Raw genomic sequence first — 14,606 nt, 5'->3', positions numbered from 1 at the left:
TGTAACCTCTATCCAACTATAACATCAGAGGGATTTAGGGAGATAGCGTGGCTAGCGAAGCCGAAATGTGATGGGCATATGAAATCACACCCTAGGCCCTTGCAGAAGTTGATGTGCTGGTTTGGTTTAGCTGGATTGGTGTGGGGTGTTGCTGGGCTGTGAGCAGGACACCCGTGGCCGGTCCCAGCACAGGCTGTACCCCGGCTCCGTCTGCCTCTGGGTAGAGGGGACAGCATCCCCTTACCTCGTCCCAGGGCAAACCTGCAAGGAGAGACAGGCTGCAGCTGAGATTTGCACGTTGCCGCTGTGTCTGCGGGCACACGCTTGTGCTTCCTCCCCACCCATGGGTGGGCTGCTGCACCCACACGCGCTGCCAACACGCACGGGCTCGCTCGGACGCAAGGCTTCCAGTTTCTCCAAGAGCAGAGCAGTGAAAGCAGAGAGGGATGAGAGAGGGATGACCGGGACGGAGGGAGGCAGTGCTGGTGAATTATGCATGACACAGGGAGGAGAGCCCTTATCTGCACGGACAAAGGCCTGTGCCAGGCAGCCCGGCTCTCCGCTCTACCTGTACCTTCCTTTCGCCCGCGCTTTATCTCCGCTCCCAGCTTGTAATTCAGCCCAAATATCAGAGGAAGCTGGAAGATTAATTTTCTCTGTTTGCATGGCAAAGGAGAGGGGACGCGCTCTCACTCCAGACTCCCAGCTGCTTAATCCACCGCTGAGGCCTGCCGAAGGAAAAGGCAAAAATTTATCAGCGTTGGCAAGTTGCTGGTGCGGGGAGGGGTGTTCGGACCCGGCGGCTGCGCTGAGCCCGGGAGCTGGATGCTGGCCCCCCACAAGCAGGTTGTGGGGTTTTGCTGCAGGGCTTGGCGTGCTCGGTGTGCATGCAGTTTTGGGGGAGCTCTAGGAAAATGCAAAACCTTCCCCTCACCCCAGTGTTAGAGCCCAGAGGGATGTGTGGGGCTCGGGGGGAGCAGGACCCATTCCCTGCCCTGCCATGATTGTGACCTGTGCGTCCTTCCAGCGTGGGAGCAGTCATGGCTGCGAGTGGCTCAAATATTTAAGAGATGACAACTGTATTAATACAAAAACTAGATAAAGATCCCTGGAGTTTAAAGCAGGAAACATCAGCTCAGCTCATATTTTCCAGCCCTCTCCCTTAGCTTACTCCCTGACTTAAATGAAATCATAAATATCAGCCCACAAAGGTCCTTTGTCACTGCACGCAGCTCCCGGCGACAAGAGGTCATTCATTAAAAGCCAGATGAAGGCAATAGAGACTCCCATTGTTTTTTAACGAGTTCAGGGTAAGGCCGTGGCTTCTCTGCTGACATTAATGCACTGTTTTGCTACGAGGAGCAGAGAGGATGGACCGCATGTCGCCGCAGACAGGTTTGGCTGATCCCATCCAAGTGCTCTCTACCCCGATGCCAGTCACTGCGGGAGGAATTATCCCAGGTTCACGCAGGCAGGAGATCACAGATAAACCTGGTTCATCGTTCAGACCGACAGCGCAACCATGGCTCCTTTGGCACCCTCCTCGCAGACCGCACGGGCGATGCGCCGAGCAATATTTTGCACAGATGAGCGATGGCTGAGACCCTGCAGCTCCCACCCAATGGCATGAGCGTGATGCCATCTGCCGGCCTGCGGCTCAGGCCAGGCGCGAGAAATTAGAAATTAATTCTCCAAAATGTCCAGTTTCCTCCGGCTAAACCCAGGCTGCCCTCTCTGTTCAACCTGCCGGGTATTTTCCTCACACTACCGAATCATTCCTTTTTGAAGCCTGTGCTGTATTAAGGCATCAAGAGAAATGCACCTAAGATAATTTTTTTCTGCTTTTTTTCCACCTCCCATCTTAAAGTTTCCAGTTCCGCTTTCGTTTCCCCCCTCCCCTTTTTTTTTTTTGAATGACTGTTCATGAAGACCATCATGCTCTAGCTGGTTTTAGATTAAAAGGAACTTAATAAAGGTTTCCCCTGAGCACAAAGCTGCACAAATGGGTTTGCAATTCTGGAGTTAATTAGGCAGGAGCCGGGCAGAGATTTGTGTTTGCGAAGCTCCACCAGAGGATGGGGCTGGAAGGGAAGGGTTTGTTATTGCAGGGCTGCTTGCTAGCACAGCGAGGCGCCAGGGCAGATTTCTTTGCATCCTGCCCCAAAAAATCGCAGCGTGGGGTCACCAGCAAGCCCATTGGCACCGTCTTAAGCAAAAATCCCGGTCATATCATGGGGTCTGCAAGCGCTGCCCAGGCAGGGAGTCTCTGGCGGCTGGAGGAGGCGAACAGGCTAAAGACCAAACGGAGCGAGACTGCAGGAGGAACTGGAGGAGAATTTCTGCTGCCTGAAAATGTGAAGTGCTTCCGCCAGTAATCGCCGGAATCATCAAATTAGCATAAATTCTATTAACGGTTTCCCAGATGAGACATTTCAAGGCTTCTCCCTCCCCTCCCCGACACAAACAAAAGAGAATATAATTACTTTGCAATAAAGCAGCTCCCGAAAAGGCCCTCAATCTTTATACCTTTTCTTCTCCCTTGAAATAAAGTGGTATATGAAAGGTGCTTCTGACCTCTCTGCTCTCATCACGCATCTTTCAGGAAGGAGGAGAGAAAAACTCTACGAAGCTTTTAGGGACTGGGGTTGGGACCGAGCAAGTGGCGTGTGCCACAGGGCATGGCCTGTTTGCCATGTCCACAGCACAGCCGCAAGCGAGGGGTTTCCGAGAAGCTTTTTTGGGATACTCAGTTCCTGATGCCCTTAGAGCTCCCACCCATGGTGTTTCAGAGGAGGATTTGGAAGTGCGACGTCTAAACACATATGGAAGACATCTAATTTGCGTAACACTGAAACGCAGTACCTAGTGCAGTAACTCACTACAAGCACCATGGGGGCAATAATGTAAAATAATGTGCCTTTTTATTGGCGTGAGATTGCGGATGACAATTTAAAAGAGAAGAGAATTTCCTTATGAGCAAAAGCCTCCTTAACTCTTAAGAATGGCACTAAAACAACTCGCCTGCCTATAAATATGATCTGCCAATAGAGACATCTTAGCTGTGAAGATTTAATTACAGGCAGGAGCTGCAGGAGGCCCCGGGGCTGACACCGAAACAGCTGAACCTCCTCAGAAATGGGTGTGCAAGAAGTGCCGGGGTGGGCTGTGCATGCACAAGAAGAGCTCAGCAGCGCCAGGTGTAACTATCAGCCTCCGACTTGCTTTCCAGGTTAGGGGAAATGGGGCTTTTGGATGATTTTCCGTGTTACAAAGTCAAATATCAAGGTCAGTGCCTTTCTTTTGCTTCGCCGTTCACTCGGAGGGTGAGTCGTGTCTCTTCTGGGCCCCAGTTCCCCCATAAAACGTAGATAATTTGGACTATCTTCCTCAAGGAAGCTTCATGAATGTTTACATTTCAGAGGATCTTGAGGCTTTTTACAATCTATTATGAATTAATTATTATTAATTAAGTTAAAGCAGACTATATAACCTAAATAAAGCAGTTCTGACAAAGCAGCTGGATGTTAGAGAGCAATCTGCTTTATGAACTCCCTTTTCCACTTAGCAATTTTAAGCATTTAGTTCCGCTTTCTAATTGCTAATATCCATTCTTCAATTACCCGCTGTTTTGTTTCAGATTTAAAAGATTAAAACGCATTGTTATTTTATGATTATGCGATTTCGCTTCTTGTAATTGTTGGGTTTTGGTTTGTGTTTTATCGGTTTGCATATTAAACGTCTGCGAATGGGAGACTCGTACGTGGCTTGAAATGAGGTTTTGCCTTTTGTCACGCGGGACGGATCGTCGGAAACGCTCTGTTTCGAAGACAAAAATCAGTGACGGCATCATTTCTCAGGGAGGAACACTTAACAAACGGCCTCCTGGTGAGGTACCAATGCTCTGATCCAGCTAGGGCTTGCATCCAGCACCTGGCGCAGGCCTTATGGCGCGCTACAGAACCAGGGTGTGGGGGGCTCAGGCCCACCCGTGCCAAGTGCCAAAGGCGTTGCTTAAAATCCCAACCGGGACCCGGCCCGAGAACAGTTTTTTCTCCCCAAAACAGCCCCTCTGATGCCAAACCCCGCCGGTTTCGGGGGGCCTAGGCCCTGCCGGCGTCCCCGGCCGGCCGTGTTGCTAAGCAACCCGTGCCGGCGCCAGCAACCAACAGTAAAGATGGCGCCTGGCCGGCTTCAGCACGCGGGCGCTCGGGCCCCCGTCCGCCCTCGCACTGGGGAGTGGAGCAGAAAGGCCACGCCCTCAGCAGACATGGCGCCGGCCTGGCTTCAGACGCGCAGTGAACAGAGCCAATGAGAGGCCGGGAGGGTGGGGCGCAGGCTGGGATTGGCTGGAAGCGGGGATTCAAACCGAATTGCGGGCGGTTAAGTCGGGCGGTTGGAGCGGGCGCTCGCGCCGGGCCGGGCCGGGCCGGCGGCTGAGGTGAGTGCGCGGCATCGGGAGGGCGGCTGTGGGGCAGCGGCGGGGCCCCCGTAACGGGCCGGGCCTAGCCTAGGGGTCGGGTACCCGGTACCGGGCCTGGCCTAGGGGTCGGGGCCCCCCTCACCGGCCGAGGGGAGCTGCTGTCCTGGCCCTGGGCGGGCCCGGCGCCGGCTCCCTCAGAGGCCTTTTCCCTCGCTGCCTCCCGGGCAGGGCCCGGCTGCGGGTTCTTTACACTCTGGCCTTTTTTCTTCTCTCTTCCCGGCCTCTGCTGTCGAGTTGGGCGCGGGGCTAATGATCGTGGGGCTGGTAATGGAGGCACGGAACTGTAGAAGTGCCCCTTGCCGTGAGTTATGCAGACTATAAGGACAAAAGAGGGACTTTTTGGCAGAGAGCTTTTCCGCACCTTGTAGTCCCCGTTATAGAGGAAGTCCCGAGATATCTATGTGTCTGTAGAGCCTGTAACTGCGAAAAGAGTACTTGAAAGCTTTCCAGGGTGGCCTCCCGTGTGTTAAGCTGTGGTGGTGTACTCCCTCCTGGCACCTCTCCCAACTATGTCTGCACCTGCTTCTAGTGCTAATTTATCAGTCAAGGCTGTCCTCTGTGCCCCAGCAACCTCTTGCATTAGCGAGGTAATTTCTGTGTTGCTGAGCTGGAGACTTTCCTCTTCATTGCTTCTGTTTATGCCATTGTTGCTACTGTTTGAGGAAAATGTGCTGACTGTCTGAATTTTAACAGCTATTTGCAGCAGCTAAAAATGCAGCTAAATTTAAGACTGTATTAAAATTCCCCAGAACGTTGCTCCTATTTTTATCTTACGAAGCTTTGAAAACTTGCAGATTTTTAGTGGCCTATATAGTACCAAGTTATTTGTAGGCAGGGCATGAGCTGTGCTCTGCAGCCTTCCAGAAGGAGAATGATTTGGGATCCCTTGTCTTGCCTTGGGGTCTGAGCCTCTGCAGTACACTGGAGAATACTTGAAGCAATAAGGTGGGGAGCTATACTGCCTCTCTCTGTGGCTCTGCTATCTGTAAACTATGGAGGCCTCAGGATTTTCATTCCCCAGGAAAGAATTTAGATGTATATATCTTCATAAAACATGACTCTTAATGTATTTGTGTTTGTGCAGCTTCTAAAACTTGCCTTAAAATTTTTTTAAAAGAATTAATTCTGAAGCTGATTCTCTCTTCTTTGGGCTGGGAACACGTTTTCTCTTTGGAGGTGGGAAGAAAGAGCTGGGCTGTTTATTTAGCTCTGGTTTCTTGGCAGGAAAATGGAGACTGCGATGCTGAACTTACGGAGTCTGTATGATCAACTTATGCACCAGGCTGAAATTTTAAGTGAAGGAAACGAATATCGTAAGTTCTGTTTCTGAACTAGGTTGTGCTGTGTTTGCTGTAAGAATATAAACATGCAAACAAACATTATTAACTGTTACTGAAGAATCTGTTGATGATACTGTGGGTAATGAGACTCCTACAAGCAGTCAGGCTTGAGGTTTTTTTTTGTTGTCAAGAAATAGGAAGTCACAGGTCTAACTTCTAGGCAGGGCCACGTTCTGCTTGTGGTAAGCTGACTTTGTCCGCGCAGGGTCTCATGTTCTAGCTCTTCTGATTGATACTGACACAAAGGACTTGGTCTGAAAAACTGCAAGATCTCATGAACATCTAGAGTGTAGGCGGTTTGCCGAAAGGCTGGCTTCACCACTCTTCAGTTGAGAGCAGGTTATATTAACAGAGATTTACTGTCAGTGAAAGGAGGGCTGCTGCATCTCCTCTGCTTGTCTAAGTCCCTAAAGATGTATGTGTCTTCTCTCCAGAGTTTATTCAGTTAGCAAAAAACTTTGAAGAGTATCGGAGAAAATGGCAGAAGACGGAGCATGAGCTTGTCAGGTACAAAGATCTTCTCATGAAAACTGAAGCTGAACGTAGTGCTCTGGATGTGAAGCTGAAACATGCTCGCAATCAAGTGGATGTGGAGATCAAACGAAGGCAAAAAGCTGAAACGGACTGTGAAAAGCTGGTGAGTAATTCTTTTATTACCAGTTGGCTCTTTAGAGTGTGAAGACAAGGTGATTAAACTGCATTGATCTATGGAAAATAAAGACTGGCACTCATGATAACATTTTTCCTGGGAGGAAAAAAACCCCAACAATAACAAATTGGCTTGGCTTCTGGTAGTAGCCTTCTGCTGTGGTCTGGAAAAAGGCAACTGGCTGCTGTTTGGAGCTGAGCTGCCATTACCTGTCAGAGCACGGGCTTTGCAGCCATTAGCAGTCTATTGACACAAGTTCTGGGAACCTATCTGTGCGGTATCTCAAACGCTTCCGATTGGTTCATACACTAATTAAACACAGCTTATCCTGTGGCAGCTTCTGATATTATCGACCTTTACAGGAGCGGCAAATGCAACTGATTCGAGAGCTGCTCATGTGTGATGCATCTGGGAGCATTCAGCTAAGTGAAGAACAGAAGTCTGCCCTGGCCTTTCTAAACCGGCCACAGGCTTCTATAGGGGGTTCAGACAACAAAAGGTAGGCAGCGTATGTCTGAGCAACATAAGTGGCAAATATCAATCCAGCCGTGTACCTCTGTGATACATGCTGCACCCATATCAACAGAGTCCTCCTTTTTATTCCAGTTTGAAATATAGCTCTCCTGAGTCAGTAAGATTGTTCTGGAAGCGTGGCTGACTGAAAGCCAAACTAATACAAGTCTCTTCTAATTCTTGATTTTTAGGCTGTCTACAATAGATGAATCTGGCTCAATTCTGTCAGACATCAGCTTTGACAAGACTGATGAGTCACTGGTAATGTAACTCCAAGTTCCAAAGTTTTCCTCCACTGTAAAACCTTAGAGGTGTGCACTAATCTCTAGAGACCCCTTGTGTTTAGATTACTGGGGTATTAAACTGGTAGAGCTGATTTGCATTTCTCTGGTGTGCTATTGGCTAAAACTTAATGAAAGTCCTGGCCAGAGGCTGTATGGTATTTACACTGAGCTAACCAGCGCTGTGTATTTCCCACAGGACTGGGATTCCTCCGTGGTGAAAACTGTCAGACTGAAAAAGAGAGAGAAGCGGGTATGTTCAATTCTTCCTCTTCAAATAGATTCTATTGTTAGCCTTAGCTGACACAATGTCACCATCTGTCATCCCACAGCCACCTATAATGATGTCTGAGCTACTAATCAAAATCAAACTTCAGATGGATGTGGTGCTGCTATAATTCAAACCTGCTGTGTGGATTTAGATTGAAAGTTAATTCTGATGTTGTTGTTTGTCTACTGAAAATGACTGGAGTTCCGCATATCTTGTTCTGTCATGGCCTGGAGTTTGCAAGAAAGCACTTGAAGATGATTAACAGCTACCAGATTAGGGGGAAATCATGTAGGAAGTTAATATTTTTCTATTCTGTAAAGGAGCTTGTCCGTGTTCTAGTCTGCTGTTAGTATGCAGTAGGCACAGGTGGGAAAGTACAGCCTGAAATCATAACTAGCACAGTGGGAAGAGTCAGGGACTTGCTTAGTTGCCCTTCTTTTTGTGTGTCTGTGGTTTTGGTTGTGTTTTTCCTCCTCCTTTCTTTCTGTCTTCTGAATTGGATTATAAAGCTGTTCAGGAAAATTATTTGAAAGAGCAGTATATAGAGGCCTTATGATACTTCATGTTAACTTCAAGGTTGCCATGAAGAACAGGTACTGTGGAAGAACTTAAAGCATCTGTGGTGTGTGCAGACGATTGTTCAGTCCTTCTAGTTGTACTGAACTAGTATAACGCTAAGTTAAGAGCATACCTGCCTCATAGACAAAAATACACTGTATCTTTTCAGCGGTCTTCCAGGCAGTTCATTGAAGGCCCCCCCGGACCTCAGAAGAAAACCAGATCAATTGGCTCCACGGTGGACCAGGTATGGTGGTCCCAGCTGGGTTTATGTGGGTTTAAAGTAGTTGGTCATATTGCGTACCTGTTTCTAGGGCCAACAAACTAGAAAATGCCAAGTCCTGTCAGTATTTCTGTCACTAACTGCATATTTCTCATTACAGGGAAATGAATCCATAGTAGCCAAGACAACTCTCATGGTTCCCAATGATGGTGGCCCAATTGAAGCTATTTCTACTATCCAGACTGTGCCTTGCGGTCTGAGGAAACGGAGGAAGAGTGGTAGGTATCGCATCTTCATTTGTCCCGGTCCTGAAGCAACTACTTTATAGGCCAGAGGTTATAGTTACCTCCCTCCAGGACCTGGGTGGCTGCCTGTGCTTTATAATGCACTTGCTTTGAAGGAAATGTTATGCAGGGGGTGTTTCCTTTCAGTCAACACTCCTCTTCTCTCTCTCAGGTCCTTTGCAGCCTTGGAGCAGTGAGTCGAGCATAGGCAGTAAGCAGCTGGAATCCAAATCGGAGACTGATGGTTCTAGCACCCCGCAGAACAATGGGGGAGTGAGGCTGCATGAATTTGTTTCAAAGACGGTAGGTCTAGAGGCAGAAAGAACTTGAAAAAGCATCTCCTTCCATTTTTAAATGTGTGTGATGTCAAGCTATAGATAAGAGGCCACCAGCCCTTATGTTTCAAGTCAGTATCAACCGTAGTGGTTACCTGCATGGATCAGGGAATATGTTATCCTATACGGTTGGCTAATTTGAGTCCTGTGGAGTTACTACGCTGCACTAATCTCTTCCCATCTATATGCTTTGAATCACTAGGTTATCAAGCCAGAATCATGTGTTCCATGTGGAAAGAGAGTAAAATTTGGAAAAATCTCTCTGAAGTGCAGAGATTGCCGTGTGGTCGCTCATCCAGAGTGTCGGGACCGCTGTCCTCTTCCCTGTATCCCCACCTTGACAGGCACTCCTGTCAGAATTGGGGAGGTAAGGCCGTGGGGTGACCTTGGGGCAGTACAGCCACTGACACAAACGGGCTAATGTTTGGTTAGAGGTAGAACGTGCTTAGGCTCCAGCACGACTGCCTGCTGTGGAAGAGCTCCTGTTGCTCAGAGCTGCATAATAAAATGCAAATGAGCTTGCTAATGTATCATTCAATAACCAGGGGAGTGGGTGGTAGCGATGCCATGTTAGGAGGGTGTTGAGTTGTGAACGTGGTAGCTCTGGCTAGGCAATCCTGCACCGTTGTGCTGATGGATGTAGTGTTGCTCTTCTCTGGGCTGATGAAGAAGAAATAATGTTTGTTTTTTAGGGCGAGATCTTAGTCTGGAGAAGAGGAGGCTGAGGGGGAGACCTTATCGTTCTCTACAACTACCTGAAAGGAGGTTGTAGTGAGGGGGGGGGATCGGTCTCTTCTCCCAAGTAACAAGCAATAGGACAAATGAAAATGGCCTCAAGTTGTGCCAGGGGAGGTTTATAATGGATATTTGGAAAACTTTCTTCGCTGCTGCCCAGGGAAGTGGTTAAATTGCCATCTCTGGAGGTATTAAAAAGATGTGTAGATGTGCTGAGGGACATGGGTCAGTGGTGGGTTAGTGGTTGGACTCAATGATCCATTCCAACCTAGACCATTCTACGACTCTATCTCACTGTGAATTCCGAAGAGAGTATTTTCCATGTTTTGAAGACTTGCATATCTCCCACCGGCTTCTGTCTCTTAGGGGACCTTGATGGACTTTGTCCCTTCGACTCCTCCAATGATCCCTTCTATCGTAGTGCACTGTGTTAATGAGATCGAGCAACGAGGGCTGCATGAGGTAAAATGAAAAGAAGGTGTGAAACAGTGCTAATGAAATGGGTTGTGGTGTTAGGGAAACAAACTGTTAACCCAAATATCTCTTATTTATGGTGTGTATAGTGACGCTCAGTGGGTGACTGTGAGTGAGCAACAGTGTCTGTGTAGAGTGCTCAGGTGTGGAGAGAAAGTGGGAGCGGAAGAATGTCAGCTTTATACGTGCAGTTGATATTCTGCCTCTAAGCAACGCTTTCTGTTAACAGACGGGTCTTTACCGGATATCTGGCTGTGACAAGACAGTGAGGGAACTGAAAGAGAAGTTTCTTAGAGCAAAAAATATTCCTTCGCTCAGTAAAGTGGATGATATCCATGCTATCTGTGGCCTTCTCAAGGACTTTCTACGCAGCCTGAAAGAACCCCTTCTCACTTTCCGGTTGAACAAGACTTTTATGGAAGCTGCAGGTAAGGAGTTGCTAAATGGCATCTCCAACTCTTTCCCTAGGCTTGATGGTCACAGGTTTAGCTGTTGCCTGGACTGGCAGACCTCAGTGCCCTAGGGAGCCCTCATGCTTGTGACTGTGTTGATGATGGGAAAATATTTCCTCTTCCAAAACAGCGCAGGCGAAGAAAGCAACAAGTTCTAGTGCTTGGGCAGGATACAAAAGTATTACAATGGCATGTGAACCTTCTGGCTTCCTTTTTACTCGGCCTGTGAGGGGGATATTACAGCTGTGCCTCTGAGACCACTTTCTGAGGTCTAAACATTTTTTTTCCCTAGAAATCTTGGATGAGGACAACAGTGTTGCTGCTATGTACCAAGCAGTTGGTGAACTTCCCCAGGCCAATAGGGACACCCTAGCTTTCCTCATGATGCACCTGCAGAGGTATGTTCAAATGGACTGGTAGCTCTTGAAGGAGATGTTGCCACTGGTGCTTTCTCTAATTGACTTTTGTTACTGCTTGTGAGCATAAAGTCTTCGTTCTAGAAAAAACCTGCTTATTCAGAGGCTGAAATGTGTGGGGGACGGGGGAGTTGTATGACAAGTGAAGGGGAGAAGCTACATTTTCTCTTTTTTAACTTCTTTTTTTAATATAGGGTGGCTCAAAGCCCAGAGACTAAAATGGACGTTACCAACTTGGCCAAAGTCTTTGGCCCCACAATAGTTGCCCATGCGGTACCTGATCCTGACCCTATGATGCTCCTGCAGGACACTAAGCGGCAACCCAAGGTAGGTCAGCAGAAAGGACTGACTTGGGTGAATGTATCCAAGAATTCAAATGAGTTGCTGGAGGGAGCTGGGGCGATGCCTGTCTGGTGTCAGTGTGCTAAAGCTGTGTGCCACTGTGTAACCTCAGCGACTCACGGGTGTCTCTGTAGGTAGTGGAGCGACTTCTGCTGCTGCCTATGGACTACTGGAGCCAGCTGATGATGGTGGAGCAAGAAAACATTGACCCAGCGCATGTAATTGAGAACACCAATGCCTACTCTTCTCCACAGACACCAGATGTTAGAGGTAACCTGTGGGTGCTGCTCTGTTGGCTGTGCAGCTGCTGTATTAAAAATAATGACCCTTAATCAAAGCGGCTTGCAAGGCTGTTGGAGCTAGCCATTCCTGCACGCTTCATGGAGGAAGAGGGAAGAAAAGCGTGCCAGGAAACACCAGATTTGTCTAGTATTTTTGACAGATGCTAGGGAATATCTAATGTTCCTTGCATGGCAATGAAAACTTCAGCTGTCCTCATGTTGCTCACTTGGCTGCCTCTCTTTTGACAGTGAGTATGCTTGGACCCCTCACTACTCCGGAACGGCAGCTCTCCAAGACACCGTCATCTAGCTCCCTGTCCCAGAGGGTCCGGTCTACCTTCAGCAAAAACACCCCCAGGTAAGTGCCAGTGGGTGTTATCATGAAGACGTTGGGATGACTGCAGGTGGTTTGGGTGTTCAAGGAGAACTGAAAATAGACTCTTGGGCCCAGTTTTGGGAGCAGCCTTGGATTTACTACTCAGCTCTCCCTTGATCAGTGCTGTAGTAACAGTGCAAACTGCATAATGGTTAACGAGCATCATCATTTTGTTTGGGAGGTGGGTAAAATTTGGGTGAATGACCCCTGAGAAAGGGAGAGCGTTAGACCTCTATATCCCAAACTGATATTTTTCTACTTCTCTTGAACTAGATTTGGGAGCAAAAGCAAGTCAACAGTCCAGCTTGTGCATCAGGGCAACTTCTTTCCCTCTCCCCTGCTGAAGTGAAGTGGACCCGGGAGTTAGTGTCGTCCCAGCATTTGCACACCAATATGCATGAGTACACTAAACCGAAGTCCTCTCCGTGGCCCTTGGCAGCTTATGTAATAAGATCTTTTCCTTTTATCTTTCAGCTTAGCTGAGACTTTTAATGGGATTTTATTGTGCAATGTATTTTTATTATCTAATGCTGTTCTGAATGTAGTATTGGTAAAGAAGTAACTAGCAGGATTTGTTCAAAGTGTTAATTAAAAAAACTGCTAGAGGAACTCACTGACGCTTTTCAATAGCATCCAGTCTTCCACCCATATGAAGTGGAAGAGTCATACAAGGATTGCAAGTTGTGTTTGTTTTTTTTGTTGTTTTTTTTTTTTTAAAGAAAAAACCAAAACCTCCATAGGTTGTTCTTCACACAGCGGTGACAGCCCCATTGAACTTTGTCAGAATCCAGTCTTTCAAACAGCACACCAGATCTGTAATTTTTGACCTGTGCTGTGGTCGTGCAGCCTGTAATCCTGAGGATGGCAGTGTTGCATTTGTCTGATGGGCAAAAGATGCTCTCTCTAATTAACTGCCGGAGGGACTGTGACTTTTTCTAAAGAAACGCTTCCTGATGCTGTGTTTACAAAGGGGAAATTTTGTAGAGGACTGTCTGTAGATGCAAACCCAAAGGATTCCTAGGTAGTCTAAATGAATTACTAGGGCTGCTCATATCGGCGTGGGGAAGGAGGGTAGTTTAATAGCACCTTTGCTTTTGGGAGTCCCTGCTTTCCTAAACTGGGATATGTGACCTTGCCCAGTGCTGTGTGAAAAGATTTGTGGAACACATACAGAAGTTTATAAAGTGGCTGTTTTATTGAGCTCTGGAAAACTGTCCTGCCCTGTGCGGTTAAGTAAATCGTGATATTCTATGTGACCTCTGATTCTGTACTCCGGCTCATGCTTTTTACTTGTGCTAGAGAGTTTCAACCAGGGCCTGTGTGGTGTTACAGGAAGCTGTGGTGCTCTGCTCTGAGCAGCTCCTGCCCCAAGGACTAAGGACCCTGGCAGTCTTTGCTGCTGGGGTGCAGGATTGTGCACTGGGTGGCTGTGGCTCATGGGTCCAGAGGAGGAAGGAGACAAACAGTTTTGGTCCCCGAAATCGTATCGGGAGGTGAAATAGCCTGGGCTGAACATGGTGGCCTGGGTTGTCTCTCCCTTGCTTGCAGGGTCTGGAGGGTCAAGTCCGCTCCTGCTGTGTTTGCACCCGAGCTCTGACCCACTGCAGGAAGTGGGGCTGCTGCTCCTCTTCCCCAGTGGGGCTGGGACCCCAGGACAGGTGGGTGTTTTGGCCTCTGGTGCTTTCATGCACACCAGATGTACATGAGGAGGGCATTAAGGCATGTTTTCCTTCCCCAAGTCCTGTGTCTTGGGCACATGGCTTGGTCTTTTTCTGGAGTATCCTCTCCCAAACTGGGTCCTTGCCTGTTCCTTGTTGAAGCAAAATCCAGAGGATTTGCGGTAGGACCTGCTGGGGGATTTCTGCCCTGGTCCCCATGGCTCCACTCTGTGGGGACAAATGAGGCCTGGGGACATGCTGGCAAGCTACCCCCACTTGCTTCTTGATGGGCACGGAGGTGGCCCTGCCAGTGCTTGGAAACATGGCTGCAATGCTGGGATGGGGGTGTGTGTGCACCCACCTGTGCCTGCAGGGAAGGACACAAGTTCCACAGTGGGATGTGCGAGCAGATAGGACATAGCAGAGGCACAGCTGTACCTCATGTGAGCCGAGGGGGATGGAGGGTGAAAACTGTGACAAAAGGGTGTACCTCTGGCAGTCCATGCTCTGGTTGCCTTAGGCTGCAAGGAGACACCAACTGTTGCACAGGAGACATCATGTGGAAAAGGATTTCAAATATTTATTGATCAAAGAATAGGAAAAGCCTCTTCTGAAGTGAATTTCTTCCCCATGGGGAGGAAACTGGGGCTGCACCTTCATCTGAAGGATGCAGCAGGAGATGGCTCAATGAAAAGATAGAGCCCAACAAAGAGCCATGAAGATGCTGGACTGGAGCACCTCTCATACGGGGAAAGGCTGAGAGAGCTGGGCTTCTGGGACTAGAGAAGAGAAGGCTCAGAGGGATCTTGGAAATGTATATAAACACCTGAGGGAGTGTGCAAAGAAGACAGAGCCAGGCTTTTCCAGTGGTGCACAAGGCCAGGACAAGAAGCAGTGGGCAAAAACTGAAACTCTTGAGCGTTGATCTGGATGTCAGG

At 48.4% G+C, this 14,606-nt stretch overlaps 1 protein-coding gene across 1 annotated transcript; it reads left to right on the top strand.

Annotated features, from left to right (window-relative positions):
- The first annotated feature begins 4,418 nt into the window (after positions 1-4,418).
- On the top strand, positions 4,419-13,175 carry RACGAP1 (Rac GTPase activating protein 1). The gene is made up of 17 exons (XM_063359094.1): positions 4,419-4,438; positions 5,705-5,793; positions 6,255-6,457; positions 6,832-6,968; positions 7,174-7,243; positions 7,463-7,516; positions 8,262-8,339; positions 8,476-8,593; positions 8,772-8,902; positions 9,137-9,301; positions 10,036-10,131; positions 10,373-10,571; positions 10,888-10,993; positions 11,206-11,342; positions 11,492-11,623; positions 11,884-11,992; positions 12,284-13,175. Exons 2-17 carry the CDS (start codon positions 5,709-5,711, stop codon positions 12,357-12,359), a joined length of 1,896 nt encoding a protein of 631 aa, XP_063215164.1. The 5' UTR covers positions 4,419-4,438; positions 5,705-5,708; the 3' UTR covers positions 12,360-13,175.
- Positions 13,176-14,606: the final 1,431 nt, after the last annotated feature.

This window comes from Chroicocephalus ridibundus, chromosome 24 (genome assembly GCF_963924245.1).
Source record: "Chroicocephalus ridibundus chromosome 24, bChrRid1.1, whole genome shotgun sequence".
In the NCBI taxonomy this organism is placed as follows: Eukaryota; Metazoa; Chordata; class Aves; order Charadriiformes; family Laridae; genus Chroicocephalus; species Chroicocephalus ridibundus.
Note: the sequence above shows the minus strand (reverse complement) of the source record. Positions and strands in the feature narration are given on the sequence as shown.

What these genes read in the sequence shown, in the direction of transcription:
- RACGAP1 (XM_063359094.1), top strand. Translation starts at nt 5,709, where the DNA reads ATGGAGACTGCGATGCTGAACTTACGGAGTCTGTATGATCAACTTATG. An exon ending in TGAAAAAGAGAGAGAAGCGG is followed by an intron (nt 7,517 to 8,261) that starts GTATGTTCAATT and finishes GTATCTTTTCAG; the next exon opens with CGGTCTTCCAGGCAGTTCAT. An exon ending in CTCCTGTCAGAATTGGGGAG is followed by an intron (nt 9,302 to 10,035) that starts GTAAGGCCGTGG and finishes TCTGTCTCTTAG; the next exon opens with GGGACCTTGATGGACTTTGT.